Source organism: Artibeus jamaicensis, unplaced genomic scaffold (genome assembly GCF_021234435.1).
Source record: "Artibeus jamaicensis isolate MK-2021 breed Jamaican fruit bat unplaced genomic scaffold, CSHL_Jam_final scaffold_369, whole genome shotgun sequence".
NCBI lineage: Eukaryota > Metazoa > Chordata > Mammalia > Chiroptera > Phyllostomidae > Artibeus > Artibeus jamaicensis.
In genome coordinates this window covers 21,714,635-21,734,115 of record NW_026522042.1, presented here as the reverse complement: position 1 = coordinate 21,734,115, position 19,481 = coordinate 21,714,635, and the positions used below count along the sequence as shown (strand labels likewise).

General features: G+C 36.6%; 1 protein-coding gene across 1 annotated transcript in view; it reads right to left on the bottom strand.

The window, feature by feature from the left end:
• CDH18 (cadherin 18) overlaps positions 1-19,481 on the bottom strand; it is a 237,845-nt gene that overhangs the window by 158,423 nt on the left and 59,941 nt on the right. The window contains exon 3 of the mRNA XM_053657326.1: positions 4,505-4,624. Within this exon, the coding sequence (XP_053513301.1) occupies positions 4,505-4,624 (120 nt within the window). The remainder of the gene's footprint in view (positions 1-4,504; positions 4,625-19,481) is intronic.

Genomic DNA, 19,481 nt, shown 5'->3' with positions numbered 1-19,481 from the left:
TAAAATATCAACATCGAGGGATGCGTTTCACATGATGAATCATTTTGCTTAAAGTAAAGGTAAAAAAGTAAGAGTAAAGAACCTTTTAAAGAGAAGTATTTGATTAGCAGCCTATTTATGTTTCAAATAACTACTTTTTGTTTAATGAAGTACTTAATTATCCTATAAAAAGTATAACCAAATGCAATCCACGTTTGAATATTGGGTTATTGATATATTTGCATCACTAATGCACAAACTACAGCAGAGTATAGCACCAATCAAATCTCCCCAGGGGCCTGCTTTATCCATCCAAAGCACATTCACACATGCGCACAAACACACACATTAGAATAGACATTCAGACACATGCACACACTCAGAATTGGTTTTGTTTTATCAGAAGGGGAAATGCATAGAAGGTTTTTAAAATGTATACAGGATTTCTATACCTTAGCAATATTCTTTTAAGTAACTACAACATTTATTCATAAATAAACATTTGGCTATGCATAGGACCATTGATGGGCTAAAGCCATATGTGTGTTTGCACATGTGTGCATCTGTGTGTGATACTCAGCAAGGCAATTAGAACACAGCCTTATTTACTTCCTCTAGGAAGATAAATATTTAACATGAGATATATTCCTTTTATATATAAAACAACCATGATTATTGAGAAAAAGAACAAAATGAGCAGGGCATAGCAGATAGTGAGTTGTGTTAGGATTTTCTATCACTAAAATGGCAATCATAGTACAATATATAAACATAGTACATCAAAGTTCAACACTTTAAATTTATAAAACATTATAGGTTAAATGTCCTTTGATCAAATAAATATGGTCAACTAATTCCACATCTTCCTACCAAGGCAACGCTGTTGGCACATATGTATATATATATTTTGCTCCAGAAATTTCATTATCAGGTTAACAGATATTTTTATTCTAAATATTTAATAATATCTGGGTACCAACACAACTTGTATATCTCATATTCATTTTAGGTAACATTGTATTATTTATTTATTTATTCCAATTTCTACTTTTTACTTTTAAAATTATATATTGTAATTTGTTCTATAGCTACAATAATATAATATCTGAATGTACAAGGTCGGTTGGAAAAAGTCCAGCCATTATTAATATAAGAAAGGTTTACATCAACGCGCATGCATGAACAATGATGTCTTCAATGTACTAGTCAGTGGGGGGGTGGTAGATGCTGTTGAGTGAGCATGTGTATTGTGTGGCCATCTACACATTCATGACTGAGCAAGTAGAGCAATGAATCTGCATCAACATTTGCATTAAGCTTGAACATTTCTCCACAGAAACAATTCAGATGACTCAAAGGCCACAGCTATGGGCAACTGGTGATTGGCAGCTTCATCATGACAACATGCCTGCTCATGCATCACATCTCATGCAAAGTTTTTTTTGCAAAACATAAAATCATTCAGGGAACTCAGCTCCCCTATGGCCATGATTTGGTGCCCTGCAACTTCTGGCTTTTCCCAAAACTAAAATCACCTTTGAAAGGACAGATATTTCAAACTATGGATGAGATTCAGGGCAACTAACAACAATTGGAAGAACTGTGTGAGGTCCCAAGGAGCCTACTTTGAAAAGGACTAAAGTGCCATTGTTCTATGTACAATGTTTCTTGTATCTTGTATCTTCCTCAATAAATATATTTCATATTACATGGTTGGGTGCCTTCTGGAGAGACCTTGTATATGTATGTGTCTATATTATTTATTTACATATCTATATCCATGTATATTCCTCATTATTTTATTCATAAATTATGAGAATTAAGGGGTTAAGCCATATGCCTGAAATCTATCCTTGCCCAGTGTACTTACGTGTTAGATCATAACAAATAAAGAAAGTGGACGAGTAACCTGGTCAAATCTTCTTGTAAACATGGTGATGCCAATACTCCCAGCAAGCTAATAGTATTCACCATGGAAGTGTGCTTGTCTATGACACCTTTCAGTTGTCTAACACAATGGTAAACAAGCCTGGCATCTATAGACTTGTGGAGGAGGGTTCCCAGAAAAATGTCATGTATGCTATGTATATGAATCTGTGGAGATCTATATGACCAAATGTGGCTCTCTGCGTAAGTTACGTGGTAGTGCCCTTTGCTCAAAGACCACACTTGTTAACCTTTCTCAGGATGCATCATGGATTTCTTTCTATGCTTCATCTGTATCTCATAATCATGCATATCCTTGAAAATATTAGTAAACTTGAGACTTGTTTTTTTTAAAGATTTTATTTATTTATCTTTAGAAGGGAAAGGAAGGAGAGAGGGAAAGAAATATCAATGTATGGTTGCCTCTTGTGTTTCCCCTGCTGGGAACTGGCCTGCAACCCAGGCATGTGCCCTGACTGGGAATCAAACCGTGGTTGCTTGGTTCCCCAGCCTGCACTCAATCCACTGAGCTACACCAGCCAGGACCGAGACTTGTTTTGTACTAAACATTTGGCTACAGTTACAATGGGTTTTATATTTAGCCAAGATTTTCTTAAAACTTTGTTAATTGGGCCAGAGCTCTTTGTGGGTTTTGGGTCATGCTGTTGTACTATGACTCTGTAACGCATTACTGAGTATCTTTCATTCTCATTTTGGCATCACATCATATGATATGATAGTATATGATTACTTTGACCGGAAAAATAGAGGGGAAAGAAAGCAAAATTCATATTTTTCTGAGAAAATAGTGATCTGCCTTTGCCTTCATTCTCACTTAATTTCTCATAATTGATGCAATATTTGAGAGCTAAAAAATTGCCTCATTATGAAAAGAGTCATTTGAAGACATAACTCTTCAAGGTAATATACAACCTTGTCATACATATATAACGTAATACATAACCTTGCATGACAAGGTTATATATTGTTATAATGAGACAAAAATTGTTATATATTATCAAAAATTATCGTATATTGTCAAAAATTATCATAATGAGACAAAAATTGTCTCAATGAAAAAGTCATTTGAAGGCATAATTCTTCAAAGTAATGTAGAACTTATATGAAAAAATTTCAATAAAATATAAAATAATCTAAACAATTCATTTATCCTATTTTGCAAAGAATTAAACTAATGTGTAAACAAAACAATACACCGGAAAATTGTTGGGAACCTCTCTGCCTGGTTTCAGGAGTTGTAATTGCCCCCCATGCCTAAGGTTGAGTGATCGACCTCTGGAATGTGAGCCACTAAGGAGACAAAGCTTGTCTCTAGTAGCAGTGCTGCTCCTGCTTCATCCCCTGACCCAACACTTGGCTGGTTAGTCAGAGGCGGGTACGACCCCTCAGAGGGGGGGAAACCTAAGCCAGACATGACCACTTGGGAGGCCATCATGGAAGGATTTGGGGGGCTGCAGCAAAGAGGGAGTGATGGGCTCTCACCCCCAGGCTATTTTGACATAGCCCGAGTTCCCATTTCCATCTGAGAGAAGCGCTTCCTGGCTCTACTCCACTTCAGCCTGAAAAACCTGTGATGAAGGAGATGGTGCAGCCCCTTGCTGACTAGAGTGGGATCCAGGGTGATTGAGCATAAGAAAGAATTCCTAAAGTCCTGTCTAGCCTGCTTTGCTAAGAGTGCTTTCATTCATATGATAAGGGTCCGAGCAGGAAATGGGTATGTCTCCCAAAGTTTCTGCAACCCTCTTACCTGACAGACACTGACTCAGACTAAGCCCTCAGATCTCTTTGAAATGTTATCTACTGTTTGATGCTTGCCACTGTATTCCTGTGTATTACAACCCAATAAAAGCCATTGAGGAAGGGGCTCTTGGCCCTTCTCCTCTGAAAGATTGGCCACCTCTCCTCCCCAAGCAGATCATGTCTTAGTAGTTTTATTTTCATCCATGGCAGACAGGGGCACTTTGTGGGCAAAGCTGACCCCACAGAAAATGTCATTTTATGTAATACTCCATGTTTGTTTTAAGCAGAGAGTGTTTCAATATCTGATATAGGTAAACACAGTAGATAAGCAAAATATTAAGGAAAGCAGTTAATTTATCTTCAGTTATTCCATCACATTGTTTTAAAAAAGTGAGGACATTTTCAAATGTGCTAAAATAACAATGTCTGATATAGAAGAGTAAAAGAAACACAGTTGACCCTTAAAAAATAGAGAAATTAGGGGTGCTGACCTTCCACACAGTTATAATCTGTAATAACCTTTGATTCCACCCAAACTTAACTACTAATAACCTGTTGCCCATAAGCCTTATTGATTACAACAATTAACACATATTTTCTATATTACACATATTATATATTATATTCTTGCAATAAATTATGCTATAGAGAGGAAAATGTTAAGACAATTATGAGAAATTTAAATGCATTTATAGTACTACATGTAATTATTAAAAATAATTTTCATATAAGTGAAGCAGCATAATTCCAACCCATGTTGTTCCACGTCCAAGTATAAAAACATTCCTTTCTTTTGTGCGCATGCACCTGAACATAAAGTATACATAAATTAACTAACCTGTTTTAGGATCTACGGAGAAGTAGGGCTGTCCTTGGAGAATGCTGTAGACCACCCGTGCGCTGTTCCCGTAGGTGGGGTCATCCGCATCAGTAGCTGTCACCTGTAGAACAGAGGTACCTGTGCATTCAGGAAAACAAATTTTAGTGTGTTATGGTATTTAGCACATGAGTACTTTGTACACAGAAAAGGGTTATGCTGAAATATCTATGGAGAGCTATAATGAATATGTTCCAATACATTTTATTCTTAGATTTATCTGTCAAACACATTCCTTGCTTTTCTTTCCCTGCTGTCAACTGCCCTAAATGAAAGTAAGAAATAGAACATTTTATCTTAGCTCTTTTGATGTGACTCTATATGTGCTTATAGAATAAAAAGTTCTCTTTTAACACTCATATAATCAGCTTTGGGTTTGATTGATGGTCAAGACTCAAATCAACCCCGACTGGTATAGCTCAGTGAATTGAGCGCAGGCCTATGAACCAAGGTTGCTGGTCCAGTTCCTGGCCAGGGCACATGTCTGGGTTGTAAGCTAGATTCCCAGTAGGCATTGCATGAGAGACAACCTCATATTATAGTTCTCTCCTTCTCTTTTTCCTTTCCTTCCCCTTTTTCTAAAAATAAATAAATAAATAAATAAATAAATAAATAAATAAATAAAATTTAAAAAAAGACTCAAATTGGGCTTAACCATGTGGCAAAATCAAAGTTGTGATGAGAGTGTATATTGAATGCTACCTGACTCTTCAGAAACCAGTGGTGAAAAAGCTTGTGATTAGTTGTGAGGGTGAATGAGTTGGCATTAAATTGTTAATGACATCAAAATAGCTCACTCAAGTCTTTTCCATCATTCATCCTCTTTTTTTTCTTACATGGATGATTAATGAGACTCCTAACTGGTTCCCAAGGTTCAGTTAGCATCTTTTAGTCTCTTCTACACTAAATCACAGGACCAATATAATTATCTGTCCACATGGGTATCAGAATGTCCCTACCACACTAGATTTTTAGTGATTAAAATGTATTTTAAAATAATTTATAGACTTTAACATACATTTGCAGCATTAATATCTGTGGATCTATTATGCGAATTGCTTTGTGTTCACATGTTTGAAACATCATGTAAATCATTAGATAAGTCTATCTGCTATATTTCAGTTGTTCCCACACAAAACTGAGGGAAGTGTAACATGGCATCCATTTATTAAGGATTATATAACTTCACTGTAGAATTAGTGGTTTAGGGTTCTCATTTACTCATAACATGTATTTGATGAATCACTTAGTGCATGCTTGATATTTAATTTTCTTAAGTGAAAAAAATTCCTACTCATCTGGGTTATATAACCAACAAAATATTTTCACAATCAAGTGAGTCTTTATAAAATTCTGCATTCATTTTGGTAATTGACTGCAGAAGTACTAAAAGTTGTCAGTCTTTAATTTTAGTAGTTACTTCAAATATGCTGGTATGGTACACCTACAACAGGTCTGATATCTGTTCGAATATGAATTTTTACTTTCATGTTGAAATTCAGACACAACCTTAAACAAAGCTTGTTTTTCTTTGCCTGCAAGGGATGCTAGAAAACCTAAAAGAGTTACTATGCAAATGCACCTGTCAATTCTTATCCACAGATGAAAAATGTATATGATTTTTAATAATACACTATGATTCTGGGTTCTAAATAGTATTTTGGTACTGAGATCCAAACAGAAATATAATTAGTCATTATTCATACCCAGAAGGGGAGTACTGACTATGTTATGTCTAAAACAAACCTCTAATTATGGGAAATATAATAGCAACGCCAAATGCTAGTGAGAATGCTGAGAAATTAGGCTACTCAAACACTACTGGTGGAGATGTAAGTTTAGCAGATTCTTATAAAACAGAACATGCATGTACCATACAACCAGCAAGCTGTACTCTTTGGCATTCATATTACAGTAATAAAAATGTATGTTCATATAAAAGCCTGTTCCTAAAATTCATGGTAATATTATTCATGGGCAACATTGTTCCCAAAAGAAAATAATGCAGATGGGAAAATAATCAAACCAACTGTGATGTATTCATACTATGACTTACTGCTCAGCAATAAAAATAAACAGACTATTCATATTTGTGAAAACTGAAATGAATCTTCAGGGAATTATACATAGTAAGAAAAGCCAAGTCCAAAAGGTTATATAATGTATATAATTTTATTTATTTGAAATTGATTAAGTTTTAGAAATGGATAACAGATTAGTAGTTGCCAGTGCTTAGGTGAGAGGAAGTGCAGGATGGTTGGTTTTATAAAATGGCAACATGAAATACACTCATGATTTTGAAGTATACGCAAGATACTCTTCATTATTTTGTTTATGGTGGTAGGTCTGTGAACAGACACTGGTGAGAAATCCAATAAAACTAAAACACACATACACACACAAGTAAAACTACAGAAATCTAAATAAGAGTGGTACATTAAATCATTTCATTAATCTGATGATATTGTTGCCATAGGTAGTTAACTTGGTTTTTTAAAATTTATTTATTTAATTTTGTTTCTTATGTTACTTTATTGCTGTTCAATTACAGTTGTCTGCATTTTCTCCCCACCAATCCCCCCAACCCCATCCAAACCCACCTCCCTCCCTTGCTTCCACCCTCCCCCTTGGTTTTGTCCATTTGTCCTTTATAGTAGTTCCTGAAAACCCTTCTCCCCTCAGTCTCCTCCACACTCCCCTCTGGTTATTGTTAGATTGTCCTTAATTTCAACGTCTCTGGTTATATTTTGTTTCCTTTTTTCCTTTGTTGATTATGTTCCAGTTAAAGGTGAGATCATACGGTATTTGTCCCTCACCACCTGGATTATTTTACTTAGCATAATGCTTTCCAGTTCCACCCATGATGTCACAAAGAATATAAGCTCCTTTTTTCTCTCTGCTAAGTAGAATTCCATTGTTTAAATGTATCAAAGTTTCTTGATCCATTCATTTGCTGATGGGCACTTAGCTTGCTTCCAGAACTTGGCTATCTTAAATTATGCTGCTATGAACACTAGGGTGCATAGGTTCTTTTGGATTGGTGTTTTGGGGCTCTTAGGGTATAATCCCAGCAGTGGAATTGCTGGGTCAAAAGGTTAGCTAGATATTAATAAGAAAGAGAGCAAAGGGAATTAGTCATTGAGTTGAATAAATTCTAGAGCATAGCCTGCTTGCTTAGTCAGGAAGCTGTAGCAGTTACAGACTCACCCACAAATGCAGGATGCTGAGACTGAGGAGACTTAATCCTCTGAGCACAGGAAATCTCCCCAGGAGCTCTGTCTGCCCTCCAGGACCTGGTTGTTGGGGAGTGGAGGGGGAGGTGTTTGTCCATAGAAGCCTGTCAGTCTACCTAAGGAGTGAATTTATCAAAAGCCCCATTGAAAACTGAGGAAGTTGACTGGTTATTTTGAAAAAGAACCTGGTTATAATCCCAGGGGAACAAAGAATTCTTCCTCTCTCTCTTTCTCTTCCCACCCTTGTTATCTCTCTGTCTGCAGCAGACTGTGGGTTCCAAGACTAAACTTTAATATGAAACAGAAACTCTAGACATTAACTTTTGTTTTGACTTCGCTGAAAATAAAGTTGGGGTTTTGCCATGACGGGATGAAGACTGGAGATTGGAAACCCAGGGGCAGATTTATGCCTGAATAAGACTCGCCACACCATAATCTGCTGTGCGTGGGTCTGTGAAAGGCTTTTATTTTTCTTTGCAACCCCATGGTGAGCCTGATTTCCACCAACAACAATATCATTTAACAGTTTTGTAGTATGTTATCATTGGGAAAAACTGGGTAAAGGATACAGATATAAGGAATCTACATCATATCACATGACTGCATGTAAACCTATGATCTCAAAATTAAAAGTAAAGTTTTTTTACCTCAATGCTAGTCCATCTGTAGAAAGCCTTATTTGTGTGTAGCATGAATTTTCACATTAGAGCATTACATGTTCTGGCTTTATTACTTTAACACTTTCCAGAGCTAGTTATATGCAAAATATCTCTTCTACTACTAAGTATAATTATTACTATTAATAGAATATCAGTGACACTTGGCCTATACCCACGAGTTATCTCTCCAACTTATTCAGAGAATACTATTAGGTGCATATTTACAAATAAAAGTTGATTTAGGAGACATTTTCATTGGTACCTCATTACAAAAATTCTGTAGTAATTTCCCAGGTCAGGCTATAGAAGTTGATAAAATGCTATAAAATTATACCAGTCAAATCTTTGATTTGTTGGGGAAAATGTTGCTAGTACCTAATACAGAGAGATGACAAGGATTCAGAAAAGAGAAAACAGTATAGAAAGTTGTAAAATAATAGCCATTAAGAAACCACATTTATAAAACCCTATGTTTTTGAAACTTGTTCTGGTCTTGCAATAGTAATTTAAGTCTAAATAGTTTTTAACATCTTAAAATAGTCCCCAAGCAATCATTCCAGGGAGAAAGCTGAGGAAAACAGACAGTGCAAGATCACATCTCCTTATGGTGATGGGCCAGATCAGTACATGAAAGAGAAAGACAGTGTGCTTGGCTTGGAGTGTCTATAAAAGTCCAGCTTCACGAAGTGAAAGCTGAGAAGCATGAATAAAGTGACATGTGAATAGAGACCGGGGAAAGGAGGAAGGAAGGAAGGAATGGTAGCCTGGAGGTATTGACTAAGGGATGGTTTAAAATAGAAGAGGAAAGTACACAGCAAAAAGATGTTTCAGGGGAAGAAATGGAAATATAATGGTCAAAAAGGACAGCCCTTAACATATTTCTGTGCTGTAGGTCTTACAGGTATTAGGCAGTTCTATTTCTGTGTGAAACAAGGAACAGCAAATTACCTCCCTCACTGCACTTTGGTGGCATCTGAAGGTATCAAGCTGCCACTTTGAGTATGCCTGCCGACTGCTGGCTGAAGGCAACACAGACCAACAAAAAGTCAGCCTGCCCAGGAGCAAGCAGCCCCGGGAGAGATAAATGGCAGGGAGAGGAAAAGGATTTGCTCACCTGTTCAAGGATTTCTTACCAAAGAGAATTGATAAGGGGGTGTCAGGCCAAAATAAAACCACAAACTTGCTAATTAATTTAAAGTTCAGATGGCAAAATATAAGAACCAGGGGTACTCTCAGAAGTATTTGTACGTTAGAAAAAAAGGCTCTTTTTCATTAAAAATATATAAGTAATCAAAAAATGAACTCTTTGTTTGAAGTAAAAATCTTTCTTTTTTTACTGTTATTCACTTGCAGTTGTCCCAGTTTTTCCCCCATTGCCCTCCCTGCCCTGCCCAACCCCCTGCTCTCTCAGTCAGTCAGCACCATGTTGTCTATGAGGTGCATGTTATGGATTGGATTATTTCCCTTGAAAATGTATGTGTTCAAGTTCTATCTCAGAGGGTGACCTTATTTGTAAATAGAGTCATTGTTAATGTAATTAGTTTAGATGAGGTCATTTTGGAGTAGAGTGAGCCCCTAATCCAATATGACTGGATGTCCTTTTCAAAAGGGAAAATTTGAAGACAGACAAACACACACACCCCTTATACAGTGAAGTTTATGTGAGGATGAAGGCAGAGAAGAGGGTGATAATTCCACAAGCCAGGGAAAGCCAAGGATGTCCAGAAAATTACAAGCTGCTAGAGAAAAGTCTTGGAGCAAATCCTTCCACAGTGATTTGAGTGGGAGCATGGCTGACTGCCATCTTGACCTTGGACTTATACCTTCAGGAATATGAACTTTTATTCTTAGTTAAAAGTTTAGGTGAAAAAATCATCAAAATTTATATGTTTATATCTGAGAAAATCATCCTACATTGGACCACTTAATTCCCTTATTCATGCTATGTGCTCTAATTGCATGCATAGTAGAAAAGAAAAAAATATTGTCTTCTACTGTGCTATATTTCCAAATAAAATTATATAAAGTGATGCCTAAAAGCCAGTTATTGCACTAAATTATTAAGATGAGAATCTCATTTTCTCTGAAAGTTATTGTATGGATTTGGTCAATGGCTACTAAACCTATAGCCCCTTCTCTACATATCCAGTTTTCATCAAAGACAATTTCCTAAAGAGTTATATAAACTTTTTAATTGTTTACAACCATTTCCATTACAAACAGTACCCTCGGACACATTGCATTGTACAGTTTCATTGGCTACTTAGTGTAAAGCCTTTTCATGCTAAATATTTCCTGTGGTACACTGTTAACTGTTCCCATAGATGGATCACTGTTCCTCAGCTGATGTTTTATACAAATCTGAAAGAACTCAAGTACGTAAATAAATTTTTCAAGATTTTTGTTTTCACAAAATAACCTTCAGTTTTGTTTCCATTGGGGACTGCCCTGTTTCATTCTTTTCATGGGTTTCCTTTGGAACTACAGTCTTAAAACAGCACGTGTTTTGTAAAGTTCTGTCATCAGGGAGGAGCAGAAAGAGTGGACTTCATTGCATCTCTCTAAAGACCAATTTGAAATACTTAGTAAAGTAATTTAATGCAAAGCAAATGTTCTCTGAGATTGCAGATTGTATGCATGACTGGTCAGGGTTCACGGCGATGATGAAATCTCAAGGGAACCAGTGTTGAGCCAGAACTATGAATAAAAATAAGCTGAGGATTTATGAAGACTGAGAATCTCCCTCTGAAGAAATCCCCTAAGGCTTAATTCTCAGAAGATTTTTCTAGGGACTTTGAAAAAGCAACAGTCATCAAGCTACAACTTAAATTCCATTTTACACGGAAAGATTGCAATTTCACCAAATAGAGCAATAGCGCAGGATTCTAGTCGTCATGTAATTCAGTAACACTTTGAATATTCACCAAAGAGTCATTTGATTTAAAAAAAAAAGTCCTCTGCAACAACACTCATGAAACAACTATAGATTAAAACAAAAGTTACTATTTTGTGTTTTTTTATACCAAGGCTAGAGTAAATCTCTGTATTTTTAATTAGATATTTTTTCTAAGAATACTTAGTGGTAAATTTCACATTACACAACTAAATTTGGTATTACATTCTTTAATATAAGGAAAAAATAAGAAAATAGTATGTTTTGAGTGCCAGTGATATGGAAGCCCTCTGCTATATGTCATTTAATTTCGTAATGAGATTAAACAATTGGGGAAATTACACTTAGTACCATTTTACAAATGGACTGACGTTCCAGATGTTGTACAATTGACAGTTGGAGGAGGCAGCATTCGAGCCTGGGCCTGCCTGTTATGATATGAGACATTCTTTCCTATATACTCTTTCGCTCCACTCAGGCATGATTTGTTGAATCCTGTTTAATTATTACATTATCTCCTGCCTTTTTCTTATTTGCTCCTTTGGTGGTATGTCATGCAGTCCATATGTATCTGTGTAGAGTGAGTCAACATTATATTTCATCCCCCATCCCTAAAATCCAAGTCAATAAACATATCTTTGCCAAATGCAAAAGTGTGGTAGAATACTTCAGGGGAAGCAATCCCCAGGGACTGACAGCAGCTTTATGCTCTTCCATTAGTCTTATGGGTTGCTCACAATTTTCTCAATTGCAGTATAAGTGAAAAGGTTTATTAAAAAGTGACTGGACTGATCACATTCCCACCAGTCTTGTATATCTTCTAAACCAGTTTTCATGTTGGTTCCAGATTGATATCACATCTTGTGCTATACTGTTCTCAGGAACCTAACACCTGTCATTGATATTGATTAGCCTTCCTTATGGACTGAACAATGACAGGTGCTAGAGGGAAAATGAAAAACAGAAAAAGAACCTTCCTTTTTCCTTCCCCCCTCCTTCCCTCTATTTCCTCCTCTTTCTGCCTTAAATGAGGTCCCTGGCAATGATTTCATTTCCTCAGTGGTTTAAATGCCCTCTCAGCTGCCCTCTCCCACTGTCGAAATTTTTCTCTTAGCTTTAGATTAAGGGTGCTAACCCCTTTACTGGTTGCTTCACAATCCATGATTTCATTTTTCATGTCTCCTACCAGTTTTTAACATTTCCCACTCATGTAATTTCTTCTACTGATCTCACTAGATGTGGATTTGTTTTTCATGATTACGTTGTGATTAATGCATAAGGTATTAAACAGGTTTCTCAACAAGTGTCTGCCATTACATTGATTAGTACTAATATATTTTATCAAGTATAATGGTTAGGTACTGTAATTGAATCTAATTGCCCTATCTGGAAAAGATTTCATTTTAAAAGCAGAAATTACTACCAAGTTCAGCACTGTTCTGAATAATGTTGCATTGTTCTAGCTGAGGTTTTATTTAACAATAACAGAAAAGCATAAACAAACCCCAAAACCAAATAAACAAATAAACTTCAAAATAAAGCCCTGGCTGGTGTGGCTCAGTGGATTGAGTGCTGCAGATCAAAGGGTCACTAGTTTGATTCCCAGTCAGGGCACATGTCTGGGTTGTGGGCCAGAGTCCCAGTTGGGGGTGTGTGAGAAGCAACCACACATTGATGTTTCTCTCCATCTCTTTCTCCCTCCCTTCTCCTCTCTCCAAAAATAAATAAAATCTTTAAAAAAATAGATTACCAGGAATTCTCATTTGTTTACAAAAGTTGTGAATCATATTTCAGAAGAGTTTAATAAAAAGGTATAATATGTATTCTTAGTGTATACTCTATTATATATGATCATTATATTTATTTAAATATATGTGGTTATATATATACACACATATACAATTAACATTCTATCTTTGGTTTCCATATTAAGGAAAAACTCCAATATAGTTAATTTTGACCAGGTACCAGTAACTTTGATTACTAAAATATTTATATATTAAAGTTACCAAAAATAATAAAATAGGACAAAACCATATCAATACAAATTAATACCACCTTCAGTTTTCATACCTAATCTCACCAGATCCAATATTCCAATGTAGCAACTCTTCATTTGTCTTATGACTTCTTTCATTATGATTTTGAATGTTCTGATTTTATAACAATTGGAAAGTATTCAGATACATCAGAATTAAAGGCAATGTATACACTACATCTAAATTACCTCCTAATACATCACCATGCAATTTGAATTACATGAATAATTTTAGTTATGGTGGTACTATATTTAGCACTATACCCAAAATAGTTAAATCCCTATACCTTGCTTCATTAACTTCCACAGATACTATTTTACCACTTGTCTTTAATGATGGAGATATATATTTTACCATTGATTTTTGTCGGTTATACATTTGAGGTGTCTCTGGTATATTCTGTTTTCCTCTACGTCCCAAAATGACTTTTATGCTCTTTCTATGGTTTGATTTGAAAGAGTCCATATAAAATGAACAATGTCCAGACCGTGCATAAAATAGAACTCTGACTCACAGTTGGTAGCAAATAGCCCAAGAAACTCAGCCATTATCTATAATAACCAGCTCCAGAGCCATATTATCATCACTAAGTTAGACTCCTAAGAAGTTAAATGACTCTCAGTAGCAAATATCCAGGAGGCCAAACAATAACAATCATTTACCAATGGCTAGGACTTCATTAGTAACTTCTAGTTTTCCTAAATGTTTCCCCACTCCCAACTTCAGATCAATCATATAAAGCAACATATGCATCCTTAACCAGTTACATAGAAAGCTCTGCTTCTAATCCGCACACCAACAGCCTTCCCATGTCAGCAATCTACAATCACGGCACACTCAAAGCCTTTGCTTTTGTCCACTGTAAAGCTTCACCACTCTTCTGCCTGCCTGTGAGTCTCTGCCAAAGTGGAAGTAATGGTGACTGATGCTCTTGCTAAAGCAAACTCTGAGTGAACTGCCTGCTTGGTCTCATTTGGTTGGCCTATACTCGTACCTATAGATTAGTAAGGTGAAAATATTTTCTGGCAGAAACTTTGTGGATCTGGGGAAGACTTGCAATTAAGATGGAAACTAGGCAATTATGATGGTCAAGGACTGATCAGTGAACATCTGGTAGATTACAACAGGGGTCTATGATGTCATTGACATACCTCTTCCTCACTGTGCTGTCTCTCTCTGAGATTCACCCCATTCCTGTTGATAAGCCTTCACTCTACACTTACTTTCCCTTCAGTCTTCACCTAACTCCCAGAAAACGAAGAAGAATACCTAAAGTAGCACTTCAATAGAGGAAATCAAAATAGAATTCAAAATCAAATTCAACTAAAAGTAAGGTTGAATTTATAGTACATCTGATTTTTTTGGATGGAATTTCAGCAGCCTATACTCTAATGCAGTGATTTGTGAATTTGGGTCAACGATGGTGAAAGACTTTATTCCAGTGAAATAATTTCTATTATAAATTAATTAGGTCTATTGGGGAATCCCAAATCAAATCTACTTTCATAAAAGTAAGTAGAGCTCTGGCTAGTGTGGCTCAGTGGATTGAGCGCCAGCCTGGGAACCAAACAGTCGCCAGTTCAATTCCCACTCAGGGCACATGCCTGGGTTGTGGGCCAGACCCCCCAGTTGGGGACATGTAAGAGGCAATCACACATTGATGTTTCTCTTCCTCTCTTTCTCCTTCCCTTCCCCTCTCTCTCTAAGGATAACTAAATAAAATATTTTTTAAAAAGTAAGTGGAGAAACTTAGGAATCAGGAGTAGCATAAAATATGATATGGTGGATCACATCAACCATTAAACAAAAGTAAAAAATTAGATTGGTTTATGTGTTTTTCTTGAATTGACATTAAAGAATTTAATCTTAAATAGTAAAATAAAATTAATCATTACCACATGAAGCAATAAATTTTTACCCAATAGAAAAAATGATATTAAGAAAAATTAAGAGGCTATATTTTTAAAAGCCTTTCTTCAGACAAAATTATGTTAAATTGGTCAACATGTAATTATTCAATAAATATTTGCAGAACACTGTTTTAAGTGAAGTGTTTTCAATAATAGAAAAGAGTTTAAAAAGTAGTGGAATCCGAGCCTCCTTTTAAAAAACCCTTAGACTCTGCTCTTGCACTCTCCAAAGTCTGCCGTAAGATTTCATGAGATATATTTTGTCCCATTGCATAGGTTGCTTTTTCATTTTGTTGATAGTTTTCTTCGTGGTGCAGAACATTTTAGTCTGATATGTAGTCCCACTTGTTAATTTTGGCTTTTGTTAGTTTTACTTTTGGTATCAAATCCAAAAGTCATTGCCAAGACTGACGTCAAGGAGCTTACCCCTATGTTTACTCCAAGGAGTTTTATAGTTTCAGGTCTTACGCACACATATGTAACGCATTTTGAGTTGATTTTTGTGTACAGTGTGAAATAAGGGTCCAGATTTATTGCTTTGCACGTGGCTTTCTAGTTTTCCCAGCACTATTTATCAAAGACACTATTCTTTCCCCACTATATATTCTTGGCTCCTTTGTCAACAATGAACTGACCATATATGCACAGGTATATTTCTGGGCTCTTCATCATGTTCCATTGATCTACATGTTTGTTTTCATGCTGGTACTATACTGTTTTGATTAATATGGCTTTGTAAACAACAGTGTGAAATCAAGAAATGTGATCCCTTCATCTTTGTTATTTCTCAACATTTCTTCAACTCAGCTTTTTCAGCAGTTTCACACAAATTATAGTATTGATTTTTGTATTTCTTTAAAAAATGCCATTGGGATTTTGATGGGAATTACACTGAATCTGTAGGTTGCTTTTGGTAGTATGGACATTTTACCAATATTAATTCTTCCACCCATAAGCATAAAATATCCTTGTGTTTGTCTGAATTTTCTTCAATGACTTATATCAGTGTATTTCAGTTTTTACTGTAAAGATATTCCACCTCTTTTGTTAAATTATTCCTAAGTGGTTTATTGTTTTTGACGGGTGTGCAAATGGGATTGTCTTCTTAGTTTCTTCTTCTGATAGTCTGTTGTAAAATCGATGATCCACTAAGTTGTAGCTTGTCACAAAACAAGGGCTAACTTACATAGACAAGAAGTTACATGATAAAAACCAAGAAGAGAAAAGTGTGAAACGTAGGCATTTTTGTCCAATTTATGATATATCAGTGGTCTTCTGTCACTCCGCACGTGCACTCCAATTTGCCGTGTACAAGTGCAGAGTCAGCCTCACATTACTGAAATGACCTCATTCGGAAGATTATGCCCCAGGGTGAGGATTGTAAAATGGCTACTAGAATCCTGGAAGATATCCAGGGTGAAGCTCCCAAGATGTTCAGGCTGAGCTAAATCGGTCCCCCTACAAGCAATGCCATAAAGTAAACACAGCTGGTGTCTCTACTTGTTGCTGCGTGACAAAGAACACAGCCGAAAATGGAAACCGGCCTGTGGGGTCGAGACAGGGGAACAAAAAAGATGCGAACAGGAAGATTAGGGACATTTCAGTACATCTCCAAAGACAAGGAACCTCACAGAATTTAAGGGTCATAGAGTAAAACTTTATATATGTATATATATATACACATATATATATATATATAATATATATTACAAAACTTGGTTTTGTACTCCATTGAAATTAAAGTTTTTAAGTGACATATGCAATTTTCATTACTTCTATCACATATTACCATTTTTAAATGCTTTTAAATAATGTTTAATTATAGGTATATTTATTAATATATAGGAGAGAGCAGGTAGGTTTATATATTTTCTTCAAAATAATGTTTCTGTAGAAAACGAGGAAGATATAACATTTATTTTCAGAAAAATTGGATTGTGATCTGGTATGGTTTTCTTTGAAACAACATTTAGATATTATGCATTTTTTAAAAAAATTAAAGTGACTACAATGCAGCCAAATTTAAATTTATACTAAAATCCCTGAATCCTTTTGCAAGTGATACAGGGTGCAGACAGGGGGGCCCCCCAAAAAGATTTAGAAAAGTGTCCAGAATTCAAAGTGTATAGGAATATTGGAGAGACATATAAGATGTCCTCACTCCCCCCCCCCCCACAGGGGGAAGAAAGAATGGAGCCAGGCCATTGAGAGCTATTTTGCATAGCAACAGTTTTGGAGCTAACCTCTGGAGGAATGGTTATTTAACATATCTATAACCTTTAACTGGTTTCATAGATATGTTAAATAGCTGTGGCCAAGTTTGAGGCAGAAGGGAGAAGGGAGTAAGAAGGAACTAGCAGGGACGGAGGATGGAACTACTGGGACTCAGGAGAATGTAACTGGGGTCGATGCTCCTGAGGAGGGAGAAGGTTGTGGCAGGGACTCAAGATGGGATCTATGAGCTGCTCTCCTGAGTGAGGAGGGCTTGGACTCAGGATGTAACTAAGGGCTGCGCCCCTGAGTGGAAGGGCCGCTGTGTGGGAGCTTGGAAAAGACTGGCTCCAGAACATGAAGGGTCCCTGCTTGGGCAGATGAGAGAGAGCCACGCGGTTTCAGCAGAGTAAGGACCCCCTGTTGGTGGGGTGAAAGGGAGAGCCACACGGTTTTGGCAGGGTGTGGACCCCCTCTTTCCCAGGTGAAAGGGAAAAACCACGCAGCTTTGCCAGAATGGAGATCCCTGCAGCCAGGTGAAGAAGACAGCCACATGCTTTTGGTGGAGTGCGGACTCCTGCAGCTTTGGTAGAAGAGGCCCACGCGGCTTTGGGGTGCCCCCTTTGGCTGCGGGGCCTGAAAAGCAACAGAGACTTTGATTGGAACTGGGTACAAAGGACTCTTGCCAGTGGACCATGAGAGGGTACCACAGTACTTTGGATTAACTCGAGATCCTGCACAGTGACACAGCTGACGGTGCCAGCGGCCTGCAACACAGACGTGTGCTCTTTTCCTGATTTACGGTACCCGGAGTTGGGACAGAGGGAGAAGGGAGCGCTGTGTGGGTGTAGGTGTATAACCTAAAGGACTTTGATATTTTAGTGGTGGCATTAGGCCTGAATAGCATTAAATAAACATTTTGTTTCCTTTTCACAAATCTCTGGCATTAAGAGATGTGTTTCCAATTGGCGGCGGACAGAAGGGCCCAGTAGATTTTAGTATTTTGGTTTTTGGGAGGGGCCCCTGTTGTACAGCAGTTTTGGGCATCCCTAGGTGGGCCAAATATTGTATTGCCCCTCCCTTGGACCTCCTCTTGTTCGGTAACACAAGCACGATTATAACTGCAGAAATATGGGTAAACTTACATACAAATAGAAGAGACAAATTGCCATTATTGTTTTAAAGAAAAGAGATTTAACAATACAATGAAACACAACTTTGCCAGCTTTTAAAAAATAATATTATATGCCATTGCAATATTGCTAGATGTCTTATCTTAGGACTTATAATGCCCTTTTCATCTGAGAATGGTAATATTAGTTACAATATAATTTTACTCAACCTATCTTCATTTCTGAAATGCACACACGAACTTAAATGCTGACTTCAAGAGTGAGTGTAATTTTATCTCACAATTATTTTCTTCATTGTGCCATGACAATGAACATCATTGACTTTTTGTTTCATATTAAGTCTCAGTTCTGAAAAATTAGACATTGAGTGAAATTATAGTATAGTTTGTAGGGTGTGGTAAAACCATCAAAGCTGGAATGATCATGTATTATGTATCACAGAAAAAAAGTGTTAAATGTGCATTGATAAACTGTATACTCGTCTTTCCCTGGGCCTATTCAGATTACACTGGCCCTTCATAACATTATACTTCCATTCTGTTCCTGTATGGTCACTTCATTTAATTTGAGTATATTTTAGATGAGTAATAAAAACAGAGTACTATGACAGACAGCACCTTACAGCTGTATTTCAAATGATCTTTCAGGAAAGTAATGCAATAAAAAAGGTAGATTTGTTTTTTTAATGAGAGCCGTAACTTTAAAGTAGCCATGCCATTATTCTTCTTTTATTCAGCACAGATAACTTGATTTATTTGAATGTTTACATTGCTGTTTTCATCACAGCATGTATTTGAGTATGGCAATTGATATTTAAACATGAAAATCATTACCTTGGCTGACAGTGAGTTTGTTCATAA